Below are 13,877 nucleotides of genomic sequence, written 5' to 3'. Positions count from 1 at the left end.
GCACTATAAAATTTAGAGAAGTGCATATTTCAAAGGATGGCTGTTGTTTTGGTTCACCCGTTCGTTTCAGGGAGTAAATAAGCTCGCTTTTAGATGCGAACGGAAGTAGCTTTCTTCTCCATCCTTACTGATTGGTTCTCTGTTTCTGACTCTCTGGTTAATTCATTGGCTACACCCTCCTGGTCCTCTTCACTCTCATCTTGGACAGCTGCCTGCAGCCAAGGTTCAGTGAGGTGGCTGCCTCTGGTGACAAATGAAGAGAAGCAGAAAGTGGTGGCAGCACGTTGGAAAGAAGTCCTGTAGATGCCACCCACAGTCTGACCTCCATCCTGTAAAGCCCTAAATGGCCTTGGTCCAGTATACCTGAAGGAGCATCTCCACCCCCATCATTCTGCCTGGACACGGAGGTCCAGTGCCGAGGGCCTTCTGGTAGTTCCCTTGCTGCGAGAAGCCAAGTTACAGGGAACCAGGCAGAGGGCCTTCTCGATAGTGGCACCCGCCCTGTGGAACGCCCTCCCACTAGATGTCAAAGAGAACAACTACTACCAGACTTTTAGATGACATCTCAAGGCAGCCCTGTTTAAGGAAGCTTTTAATGTTTAATAGACTACTGTATTTTAATATTCTGTTGGAAGCTGCCCAAAACGGCTGGGGAAGCCCACCAGATGGGCGGGGTATAAATAAATTATTATTATTATTATTATTATTATTATTATTATTATTATTATTATCCTCCAAACTAGTCTGCTGTCCCATCACCATAGCTGAAATAAGAATCAACTGTCCACCTGGCCTGATTTTGTGAATGTAATTGGGGGAAGGGCATCTTATCCTTTGCCTCATGAAGCAAAATGTCTTGGGTTAGCACTGTCCACCTCTCCTTTGTGTATCTTCCATTTATTTTAGTGAGGTTTATGTCAAAGAACTTCCTCATCATTGAAAGAGCCCTACAAAATCAGGCCAATAGCCTACCTGGTGCATCATCCTGTTTTCCTACTGGCCAAGCAGATACCTCAATGGAAAGCCTACAAGTTGGACCTGAGTGTAATTTCAACTCTCCCTTCCTGCAGTTCCCAGCAACTAGTAGCCATTGATAGGCTTATCCTCCATGTATGGGTTGAAACTGTTGTAATATGCAGTTACTGACTCACACTTGTGTGCATGAAAGGGTTTTTGAGACTTCTTTTTGTCCATTTGTTTTTACTGAGGGGGATAGGTATCAACCACCATTTTTTTCTTTTCTTCCCCATGCACCAGGTTTGTGTTCAAATCTCCAGAAAGGTTTTATTCTTATTATCAAGCAATTTTTTATTTTATTTTTTGCAATTTTAGTGGTGTGTGTGTGCGTTTCCAGCATTTTGGGGAAACTTGTTTTTTAACCATGACAGCCCTGGATCCAATGATCTGTCATAATTCCACCCTTGCAAAGCTTACAAACTCCACAATTGTCCATTGCAAAATGAGATTGGAGATCCTTTTTAAAGGCAAAAGGCATATTAAATGCATTGAGATTCCCAGACCCAAAGCCAATGATAAGGAAGCATGCCAATGGGACACAGAAAGCAATTCTGCCATGGGGATCGTTATGCAAAGCCTAGAGAATTGCCAGCTGATCCATCTTGAGCATTGTGAAACTGCAGCTGAAGCTTTAACAAAGCTAGAATTTCCATTTGGATTTGTTAGCAAGAGACATCAGGCAAAATGGGTGAAGGAACTATTCAGGCTAAGGCTGAATTCTGAAAGAGACTGTGGCAAGCGTGCTAACACCAACTGACCAGCTGGCCCTAACAGGCTTTTTTTAATGACGAGCAAAAGGTTTTAGTTCTGATCAGCTCACTAGGAGATAATTTTGATGCTTTTGCAAAAGTGTTGGAATGATGAGATGTCCTGGACAGAACCATGGCATTTCTGAAAGAACACTGCTCCCCAAAGGATGAAGCGTTCCTTCCGTCACAAAGCGAGCCTTCTGACTCAAATGACTTCTCCCATTCCAGGGAGAATGCCCTGGCCAAGAGAGAGCCTCTTACTTGCTTCAGATGTGGGTAAGAGGGGCACAAGGCCAATGTGTGCTGGAGCAGCAACCCTACCCACAAGGCAACACATTCTAGACAACAATGGGGGAAGCCCCAGAGGAATGTGGACAAATAGAAGGAGACAGAGCAACATGAGCAATATGCTCCTACAGGATCCCTCTCGCAGGATTATCAACAGTGGGTGTTCTTCTCACCGTTCCCATAACAGGAATTTCTTTAAGGGTCTAGAACCCAAGAGCAGGAACATTCTGATTTCCAACAGTGATGTAATGGAGATCCAAAACAAGGGATCCAGAATGTTAAGACTCAGAGTAAACGACAAACCAAGAGGCCAACAACGTGGTTGATGTTTTCGTACGCTCCAAGTCTGAGCTACAACATGCTAAACGTCTCTGCATTAGACAAGAAAGAGTTTGCAGTGCACTTTGAGAAGAACAAATGCCATGGAGTTAAAGATGGTGTCTTGTATGCTGAAGCAAACTTGGAACTCTCTTCCAAACCTCTCTCTCCAACACAAATTTATTTGAAGGCCATCCAAGTTGGTGGCCATCATTATCTCTCATGGGAGCAAATTCCATAGTTTAACTATGGGCTGTGTGGAGAGGTATTTTATTTTGTCTGTCCTGAATCTTCCAGCATTCAGATTCATTGGATGGTCCCAAAAATCTAGTAGAGGAGGAAGCACTTCTTTCTGTCTATGCCATGCATAAATTGCACACGCCTCTGTCATGAACTCCCTTTGGAACTGCTCTGCTGTTCTCCAAGGAAGCCAGATTTGTGTGGTCAATCGCCCAAGCCCATCCTATTGTCCTCAGAAGGCACAGCCTTGCTCCAGCAGGTGCTCTCTGGGAACTTGAGTCCCTCCCAAACTTTGCTGAAGAGTTCCAGGGAATTCACCCCCTCAGCAAATGTGATGAAGCCCCCAAGAACACAAAGCTGAAAACAAAACAAATAAAGTGTGGGGAAGAGTACCAAGATGAACCAGAATAACAGAAGGGAAAACCCAGGCGCCGAATGATATTTTAATTGCTAAACAACAACAATGAGCCACTATCATCTAAAAACATTCCATCACGGAAGTAATACTAATGCTAAAACATTCAAAGTCAAAATTTATTGACTCCTTCATACATGCTAGCTTTTTCATTACAGGATTATTTCAGTACTTTGAGAAGCGGATAAATAAAGACAGGATTTATTAAATCTATTTAATTTATTAAATTAAATTTGGAATGTCTTGAGTAGGATATATAGATTTTTGCAGGACACAGTCTCATATATATATATAATGTTTCTTCTGGGGGGGTGCAGGGGTACACATACCCCTAAAGATTGTGTGTGTATGTGTGTGTGTGTGTGTGAGAGAGAGAGAGAGAGAGAGAGAGAGCGCTTAGTAGCAAAATTTTGCATTACATCTTGCCTCTCTGCAACACTCTGCTGATGGGGCATCTGGGGTGCTTCAAGACTGCCAATATTTTCAGGTAGGATTCAATTGCACACTACCAAATCCAGGTTGTGCAATTAAAGTTGATTTGCACAGCAAACCACCCACCCCACCACCCCCAATAAAAAATTATGGAATAAGGAAAGTGACCAGAAAATGAAATGGAAAGTGTGGGATAATAATTGCTTGATGTAACATCTTATAGCCTCCCTGCAAACAAATCACAATGAACGCAGAATAAATAGTTCATCTAAAGGTGATCCTAGTTGAACCCCTATTGAGTTATAGAAATTCAGAGCCCGCATCTCCCTATCAGATAGCTGTCCAGTAAGTTCCAGCTGATAAAAAAGCCCTGGGCAATGGGTATAGAATCACAAAACTACAGAGTTGGAAGGAACCTCAAGGGTCATCTAGTCCAACCCCCTGCAATGCAGGAATCACAGCTTAAGAATCCCTGACAAATGGCCACCCAACCTCTGCTTAAAAACATCCAATGAATGAGAGTTCACCACCTTCCAAGGTACTTTGCTCCACCATCAATCAACTCTTACCACCAGAAAGTTCTTCCTAATATTTAGCTGGAATCTCCTTTATTGTCATTTGAATCAATTGCATGGTGTCCTCTCCTCTGGAGCAGCAGAAAACAAGCTTGCTTCATCTTCCATGGGGAATCCTTCAGATATTTGAAGATGCCTATCATATCACCTCTCAGTCTTTTATTCGCCAGGCTAAACATGCCCAACTCCCTCAACCGTTCCTAATAAGGCTTGGCTTCCAGGCCCTTTGTCGTCATGGTCACCCTCTTCTGCACATGTTCCAGCTTGTCAATATCCTCCTTAAATATATTTCTCTTCAGAGTAGGAGCAAGGGAAACAGCGGCCTTTGGATGATCTCTACTCTCCCCTAGGGACTTTCAATAATCAATTCATTCTGGAGGTCCGTTCTTAACCTGGAACTGTTCTTAACCTGAGGTACCACTTTAGCTCATGGAGCCTCCCGCTGCTGCCATGCCACTGCTGTGCGATTTCTATTCTCATCCTGAAGCAAAATTCTTAACTCGAGGTACTATTTCTGGGTTAGTGGAGTCTGTAACCTGAAGCGTCTGTAACCTGAAGCTTCTGTAACCTGAGGTACCACTGTACAGGTATCTCTGCCCTAGAATGGGAGGCCCCTACAGCATTCATTAATTTCAATGGGTCTACTCTGAGTATAGCATACTTGAAAGCAACTCTGGGTGATAGTAGGGGTGGTTTTCTCTTCTGGAAACACAACCTCTCTCAAACCACCAGGAGGCTGAATATCCCAAACTGCACATTGAGAAATGGAGAAAGATCTGCTTTGGTCCATAGGATTGACTTGGAGAATCTATGTCCAAACTCTTGTGACATTACTGGGTTGCCCTGGACAAGCTGTTATCTCAACTCAGCTTTACCACTAGAGGCCCTTGAACTTACAGTGGCTAGAAGCTCCTTTAACCAGATGTGCCAGCTTAACTATAGTACATCAGACGGTGGTGACCTCCGTACTGGATAACTGCAATGCACTATGTGGGGTTTCCCTTGTGCTTGACCCGGGAACTGCAGATAGAGCAGACAGGAGTGAGGGCCTGTCAGCATGCAATACCTCTGCTCAGAGATCTGGAGTGTTTGCCTGTTCATTACTGTGTCAAGTTCAGGGTATCACAATTGGTATATAAAGTCCTTAACGGCTTGGGGAAAGTTTACTTGCAGGATAGCCTTAGCCCATGTGTGCCCAGTTGACCACTTCAATTAGCAGAACTGGCCCTGTTACAGATGCCACATAATACTCGTTCTACAATTGTAAGAAATCAATCATTTAGTGTGGGAGCACCTACACTTTGGAACTCCCTGCCTATTGATACAAGGCAGAGAGGCCTCTTTTTGTCACCTGCTTGAAATATTTTTGTTTTGGCAAGCCTATCCAGACATGCAGTATAATAATAATAAATTGTTGTTATTATTATTTATACCCCGCCCATTTGGCTGGGTTTCCCCAGCCACTCTGGGCGGCTTCCAGCAAAATATTAAAATGCAACAATGCTGACAAGTGTTTTGATCTCATTTTAATTACCAATGTTAATTCTCTTTTAAATGTGTTTAGCATTACTTTTTTAAAAATGATCATTTTCCTATTTCTTGAAAACCACTACTTAGAGGTTTATTGCATTAAAATGGTATACACATTGTGCTAAATAATAAATAAATAAATAATGTGCAATCCCAGAAAAACTGATCAATGGACACTCTGTCCCTAGCAACACTTACTCAAAAGTATCCCCACTGATGGCAAAACAGTTTGCATTCGAAGCAGGTCTTCTTGGGGCAGTCATCATCTCAGCCTAACCTACCTCACAGGGTTGTGAACATAAAATGGAGAGGAAGAGCGCCGTGTATGTCACCTTTAGCTCCTTGAAGGAAAGGTGGGAGATTAAAGCATAGATAGATAGATAGATAGATAGATAGATAGATAGATAGATAGATATAGATAGATATAGATGATAGATAGATGATAGATGATAGATGATAGATAGATAGAGATAGAGATAGAGATAGAGATAGAGATAGAGATAGAGATAGAGATAGAGATAGAGATAGAGATAGAGATAGAGATAGAGATAGATAGATGATAGATAGATAGATGATAGATAGATAGATAAGCAAGCCACCATTGCACAGAGCAGGCAACATCTCAGATTCTGAACACAATTGCAATCATGTTCTATGCCTGTTTATTTGGAAGTATGTTTGGTGGGGCTTACACCCTGGTGAGTTTGTCTAGGCATCTCCACATTGAGATTGCAGCTGCCTAACTGTCTGCAGGACTATAGTCAAGGAGATGTGCATCCAGAGTTTGCATGCATTTCCTCGGGAGTTGGGCTCCACTGAATTCAATGGGGCTACTCCCAAGTGCGAATGGGCAAAACCTGTCTGTTTCAGCTTCTTGTTTTTCCTGCCGCAAGCCCATGTTTTCTCCACATCAGTGCCCGAATTCCAATTTTTTTATATACTTCTCATGAAAATTCACTCGCATTTGTGAATTCCTGCTAGTTTTTGGTATGAAGTTTTCCTAACGTGAGCAGTTTTTGCAAAGCAGTTTCCCCACAGCGCAGCACATTTTGGTACATCATTTACACCAATATATGCACCCTTTATGGATATCTTTACCTCAATATATGCATTCTGATACACTGGAGAAAGACACAGCAAGATTCGGAGACATCCACATTCCGAAGGATGACTGTGTCTTGTTGCAGAAAGTACAGATTAGGTTCACCTTTAAATGCAAACTGAATCATATTTCTTTCCCCATCATACCTGGCTCCCAGGTACTGTAAGTGTGCTTAAGCTTGTGGTGAAAAATCAGTTGAAATCTTAATGCTAGACAGTAGCATGTAAGACTGGTGATGAGCTCATCCTAACACCTTCCAGTATGAGAAGAGTTTTGTGCGTGCCATTTAACTTGGGCTGGTTTATAAATATTACCACGATGATTTAACAGCTAGCGGAACACTTGCTACAATATTTGCATGCGTGTGCAGATACAGTGGTGCCTCGCAAGACGAAATTAATCCGTTCCGTGAGGCTCTTCGTATAGTGATTTTTTCATCTTGCGAAGCAAGCCCATTGACAGCTTAGCGGATTAGCGCTATTAGCGGTTTAGCGGCTTTTAGCGGATCAGCTGATAAGCGGCTTATCAGCGGATCAGCTGATAAGCGGCTTAGGGCTTAGGAAAAGGGGGGAAAGGGGAAAAAAACCCCACAGGAACTCGCAATACATTTTCGTCTTGCGAAGCAAGCCCATAGGGAAATTCGTTTTGCGAAGTGCCTCCAAAACGGAAAACCCTTTCGTCTAGCGGGTTTTCTGTCTTGCGAAGCGTTTGTCTTGCGGGGCACCACTGTAATGGGCTTTAATGCCTGAGTGCCAGCTCTCCTTTTAACAACCACTAGTCAGTGATCATAGATTTGTAAAGTTGGAAGGGACCCTGAGGATCAACCTCTCAATATGCAGCCATCCCATACGGGGATTGAACCTGCAACCTTGGCATTAGCAGCCATGCTCTAACCTGTTGAGCTATTACTAATCACATTAAAGTCTGTGCCATGAAAAGAAATCCTGCCTTCCTGTGGGTTCCTGGTCACTCTGGGCTGGGCTAAGGGAGTTCAGTTTAGGGAAGGGAAGCCTGGTGGTAGGCCACCTGCTTTTCATGCAGAAGAGCGCAGGTCCTACAACCCTGCAGAATCACCAGGGGAGGCTGGGAATGTCCTCTGCCTGAAGCCCTGGGAAGTTGCTGCCAGCCAGTGTCAAAAAGACAGAGCTAGATGGACCAATGGTCTGGCTTGGTATACAGCAGCTGACTATGTTCTTGTGTTTTAAGGAAAGGGCTGTAGCTCAGTGGTGGAGCACCTGTGTTGAATACAGAAGGTCCCAGGTTCAATCCCCAGCATCTCCAAGGTGAGATGTTGAGACTCCTGTATGAATTTCCTGGAGAGCCACTGCCAGCCAGTGAAGGCAGTACTGAGTTAGATGGACCAGTGGTCTGATTCAGTCTAAGGTGGCTTCTTATATTCTGTGATGGAGGCTAGGCTTTGCCCAGAGATGGTGCCCTTATCAGCACCATTTTATGGGTTTGAAACAGCTATATGCTGCCTCCTTCATGACAGCTTGCAATAAAACTCAGAAATGCAATGACGACAGTTAGCGAATAGAATACTGGGAGAACAGTAATGGATAAGGCAGGCTGACCCACTCAAAATTACTACAATATTATGAAAGACCTGAAGCAAAGGGAAACCCAGTAACAACCCTTCAAAGGACAGCCTGCAGAGGGTTGGGGTTGGAGCTGAGTCCCCAAATATCTCAGGAAAGCCTGCAGCATTAGTGGTCTGGCAATGAATTCCAAAGCCACGTGCCTGCCAACGAGAATGCCCTTGTACACAAATAAACAGTTTACTTAGGAGGAGAAAGGTGCTGTGGTGCCCTTGGCATTCTCCTCACCACTCAAGCTGCATTATCCTGACTGATAAGGATGAGTGAATCTGTCATCTTCAGCTTCTCAGTTTCTTTTCTTAGTCTTAAGTTCAGTTCTCCACATTTCCACATCAATTTCCTGATTATTATTATTCTCTCTCTCTCTCTCAAAAAAAAAAAAAAACAAAAAACAAAAAACAAAAAACAAAAAACAAAAAAAGCAACCCACAACCAAACACCCAATAAAGGGCTCATGAAAATTCGCCATGATTTTAATGTGACGATCTCCTGATATACGCATGCTTATCTGCAAGTCTGCCTAATATACACATTTTTGCAAAGCAGTTTCCACAAACAGAATACAGTTTTGCATGTTGTTTTCACTTAATGTCATGCATTTTCATGCATGCTTCTTCACCTCAGCCAATGCGCTTTTGCTGTCCGTAACTTGGCTGCTTTGAAAAATTCAAAGAAGCGCAAATTTCGAAGGATGGCCATGTTTCCGTTTGCATATTGTTTCGGAAAGCGTGGAACAGGTAGGCTCGCCTTTAACTGTGAAGTGAATCGAGTTTCTCCTCCATCCCTACTGACAGGAACCATGTGGGAGGGGAGGCTGTGTGTGTCACAGGAGCATCATAGAAGGATGCCTGTCTATGTACCATGTACCACATGTGTGGTGACCATTTGGAGACTGCTGAGGAAGGGAACTGGCTAAACCTGCTGCTTAACCTGAGTGATACCGGAGAAGTGGGTTCAGACCCCTCTCAACCTTGATGCAGAAAGTGGCTAGTTTGCTTTGTCTGATAGAGCTCAGTGGGTGAGACTTTGAATGAAGCCAGTTCTGAAGGCACGGTCTAAGAGTTACAGCCAACAGCGTGCTCTCCCCAGGTGTTGTTGGACTACAACTCCCATCAGCCCAAACCAGCAAGGCCAGGGTTGATGGGCATTGTAGTCCAACAAAATCTGGAAGGCAACACTTTTGGCTACTCCCAGTCTAAAGGGATATGACACAGCCAACTTGCTATACTTAAACAGAGTGGCTGGAGCCACCCAGAGTGGCTGGGGCAACCAAGTCAGATAGGCGGGGTACAATTAAATTGTTGTTGTTGTTGTTGTTGTTGCTATTAGGTCTAGTCAGCACATGGATGCATTGCTACATGGGAAACCCCGCCTATGCTGCACTAAGTTGTATGATCAGATATATGTGTAATAAGTGAACAGTAAATGCCACATCTGTTCAGCTATGCCCTGCACCCTTTTGCTTGCATTGCACCAGGTGTGATGGGATTTTGGAACTGGCTTGTTGAGAAAGAGGTCCCATATAATGGACATACCGGTGACCTAGCTCCAAAGTTGGACAGAAGAGCGAAAAAGGCAAGATGGTTGTACGGTGCATTGACACATCTGAAAAGTCCGTTTGCCCAATATGGGCAAATGCATATTTAAAAGAACGCCTATTGTCATGCACCAGCATTTGAGGAAAGGCCATAACTCAGTGGGTTGAGCACATGTTGAGCATGGAAAGGGGCTCAGATTCAATCCCTGGCATCTCCAGGTCCTTCAGAAACCCTGGAGAGCTTCTGCCAGTCAGTGTAGGCAGCACTGAGTTAGATGGATCAGTGGCCTGAGTCTGCACAAGGCAGTTGCTTAGGTTCTAAAATAAATAAATAAGATGGCAACCTATCGAGAGTGCATTCCTGGCTGGCAAATCCCCAGCTGAAGGACATGAGAAGCTGCCTTATACGGAGTAGGACCAATGCTTTCCCCCCTAGAAAAATAGGTACTGGTACTCACCATGAAGTTGTTACAGTAAGTGCCACACTTTTTAACAACAACAAAAAAAGGTGCCGCACTTGAGTACCCCTTGAAAAAAAGCACTGAGTAGGACAATTGGTCAATCTACCCTAGTATTGTCTTCTCTGCCTTGCAGTGGTGTTCCAGGGCTTCACTGAATCACAGAATTGTAGTGTTGGAGGGGACCTCAAGGGCCATCTAGTCCAACCCCCTGCAATGCAGGAATCTCAACTCAAGTATCCATGGCAGATGGTCATCCAACCTCTGCTTAGAAACCTCCAAGGAAGGAGAGTCCACCACTTTACGAGGTGGTCCATCCCATTATCAAACCAGCTCTTACTGTCAGGAAGTTCTTCACAATATTTAGGTTAGAATCTCCTTTCTTGGTATTTGAATCTATTGGTTTGGGTCCTACCCGCTGGAGAAAACAAGCTCTCTCCATATTCTATGCAGCAGCCCATCAGGTATTTGAAGATGGCTTTCACCTCTCAGTCTCCCCTTCTCCAGCCTAAACCTTCAGGCATGAGATTTACCTGGAGACACCAGGAATCAAACCTGGGACTTTTTGCATGCAAAGGGAAGCTGTTCCTCCACTGAGCTGTGGCCTTGCCCTCCAAAAGAGCAAAAAAACCCAAGCCATGCAACTTACTGTCCAGGTCGCAGATTTGGCCGTGCTGGATTGCTGGAAGGTGACCTCGAAGTGATGCGGCCCCGGGTAGTCAGTGTTGGACGGGATGACAGGCGCTGGGGACATGGTGTCGAAGGTGGAGCTGGGCTGCGAGTAAGGCGAGAGCGTCGGGACATTGGAGGCGTGCTCGGAGCTATAAGGGCTAGAGGAGGCGGCCCTGCTGTCAGTGCTCTGATCCATGCTGTTGTTTAGCAAATTAAACTGAGACTGGAGGAAAGGAAACGGAGGGGGAGGAGGATGGAAAGGGGGGAGGAGGAAGGAAGGGATGGAGAGAAATAACACCGCCAGTTTAAACACATGGAAATCTCAACACACTCCTTTTTTTGCAAAAGAAAAAGTTTTCCAGGTGTCTTGTTACAGGCACCTTTAAAGGGGTAGCCTCACTCCAGAGAAAAGCAGCATGGGCCATTCATGGCTCAGCTTCTTATCTTTAGCCACTACACCACCCCCAATTCCAAACAAGCCACCACTTGTTAGAAAAAGAAAAGGATAATCTCTTTTTTGCCTTTTGCCTTTTTTTCTAACAAGACTGACCTTGATCCAGGATGGAGATGACACATGTGCAACCCTGCCCCTCCAAAAAAAAAAAAAAAAACCAAAAAAAAAACCCACAACCCAGGATATATACATACATACATACATACATACATACATACATACATACATATATAATACATATAACAAATTTAGCAAAATGGAACCCTTGCATTTTGCCCTTGGGAAGAGCTAAAGGTTTTGTGATTTGGGCGCTGTCCATTCTGAAAGTGAGACTAAAGGCATTTGCATAAGTGACTGGCCCTCATGAACTATCTTTAGGTGTAGCTGTGGGTAGAGATAGAAAGAGATGTCCATTTCAGTTCCTCTCCTTTTTCCAGTCTTAAATCTAGATTGCACATTGCATTTCCCCCCCTTTTACATAAGACAGCATGAAAATGTGTGTGTGTGTGCATTTTTACACACGTTTCTCCTTATTTGTGCATTTTTGCAACACATATTTGCCTTCTGTGAGCATTTTTGCAAGCTGTTTCCCCCACCTTCCAATAGGATGCAAGTTTGACTGTTATTTTCACTAATACTTGCATGCTTGCTTGTATGCAGTCTTTGCTTGGAATATTTCATTGAAAATCTTCTCTTGGAGAAGTGCTCATTTCAAAGGAGAACTGTGTTTTGGTTCACATAGCAGTTTTTTGGGGGGGGGCAGATTTGAGAAGTTTGTATTAAAATGCAGACCACATGAATTTCCCCTCCATCCCTGAGCCAAAAGTGAGGATGGGAGCTGCAGTTCAGCAACCTCTGGGTGGCCCATAGGTTCCCCACACCTGGAGGTGATGCCCAAGAATCCTTCCAGCTTTATAAGTCTATGGGCAAGTTTACTTGCAATGGGCCGCAGTGCATTCTCATCCACAGATGTAATGAATGAGCACAGCAGTCATCTGTGCAGAAGCATACAACTATTAAGAGAACTGCAGCTGTGGCTCAATTAAAAGAGCATCAACTTTGCATGCAGAGCAGAGCTTCAAACTGTGACATCTCCAGGCAGAGCTGGGGATTTCCTCTGTCCAAAACCCAGGAGAGCCACAGCCAGTCAGTGTAAACAATACTGAACTAGATAGACCAAAGGGTCTGGCTCAGAATAAAGCAGTTCTCTACTTCCTTGCGCAGGTAAACTTGTCCAAGGAACTGGAAGCAGGTGATAATTGTCTTACACAAAACCCATCTACCCCTTTTCAGCATGAGGACTGTGTGCTGAAGGTCCAAGGGTTGTATGCCACACACACACAGCAGATATAAAGCCACACACAGGTCATGCCATGCTCATTGCCACTGAAGTGCTGGGCTGAGTGGTGTAAAACTCTCCATATAACTCCATGCTTTGACTGGGCCATTTCACCGTTGCAGTGCTGAGCTGTGCAGAGGGGCTTTAAGCCACTCAGCTCAGCGCTGAGATGGAGAAAAGAGGGTGCTGATTTTGCTGGGGGCTGGTGGGTCCCCTGCAATGGATGTGGCCCATGGGCTTTGGGCATGGCACCCATGAGGCTACCCCACTGATTTCTCCCTGGATGGGCAAATGAATCTTGAAGACTTTGCAAAGAATCTGTGATGGCCTGGGATTCCGATTCAGAGGATGAACCAGAGGAATCCCAGCCTGCACAGGAGTCCCCGCCTCCAGGGCCGGCTGAACTGGGGCAAGGCCTAGATGCTGAAGAGCCTGCACCTGTGGCAGAGCACCGGGAGCTGGCCCCAGGTGAAACCCTTCTGGCCCCAGAGGGGCTTGAAGACTCAGTGGCTACAGGTGAGCCTCCTCCAGGGCCCAGTAACCCTTCGGCCTCTCCTGATCTGCAGAGGCTTAGGGCAGAGAGGCGAAGGGAACTGGTTGCTCCCAGGAGGAGTGCTCACCTTAAGGCCAGAGGAGGCGGGGCTCCTGGGGGCCGGGACCGCCCCTGGCCTTAGAAGAGGATAAAAGCCCAGTCAGCCCGGCCCCAGGTTGCGGGAGCAATGTCGTTGTTGGCGTTGGACCTTCCTGTGTTCCTGTTCCCTGCTCGGCCTCCTGTTCCTGACCATCCGGTGTTCCTGTACCCTGCTCGGCCTCCTGTTCCAGCGTTCCTGTTCCCCGCCCGGCTCTCCACCTCGGACCTCGCCCCTCTTTGTGTGGACTCAGACTACGCTCACGGTACCTTTCCCCCGGGGCCAGCACAGAATCTTCCCTGGGGGCAAATGGGGTCCTGGCTTGCCAGCTACCTTTAGCCAATCCCTACCTGCCAGCCTTCTTACTTTCCACTAGTCAACAGGGGGCAGGCACTGTCCATCAGCTTCCTCCACCTTAGCCTGAGTGTTGCCCTTTGTATAACCCAGCAGGGAGAAGGAGGCAGATGGGGCACAGCTAGAATGAGTCGGCTCTGCCTCTGGCGCCACCTGCTGTTGGGCCTCCT

The 13,877-nt window shown here is 45.4% G+C and overlaps 1 protein-coding gene and 1 long non-coding RNA gene across 3 annotated transcripts in view; both read right to left on the bottom strand.

Annotated features, from left to right (window-relative positions):
* LOC309347073 overlaps positions 1-13,877 on the bottom strand; it is a 147,306-nt gene that overhangs the window by 39,813 nt on the left and 93,616 nt on the right. The gene's annotated exons all lie outside the window — the stretch shown is intronic.
* TP73 (tumor protein p73) overlaps positions 1-13,877 on the bottom strand; it is a 68,186-nt gene that overhangs the window by 36,496 nt on the left and 17,813 nt on the right. For both annotated transcript variants that reach the window (XM_081871025.1, XM_081871026.1), the window contains exon 2: positions 10,909-11,154. In XM_081871025.1, the coding sequence (XP_081727151.1) occupies positions 10,909-11,154 (246 nt within the window). The remainder of the gene's footprint in view (positions 1-10,908; positions 11,155-13,877) is intronic.

This window comes from Podarcis erhardii (genome assembly GCF_964252035.2).
Source record: "Podarcis erhardii genome assembly, chromosome: 7".
NCBI classification, from domain to species: Eukaryota; Metazoa; Chordata; class Lepidosauria; order Squamata; family Lacertidae; genus Podarcis; species Podarcis erhardii.
Note: the sequence above shows the minus strand (reverse complement) of the source record. Positions and strands in the feature narration are given on the sequence as shown.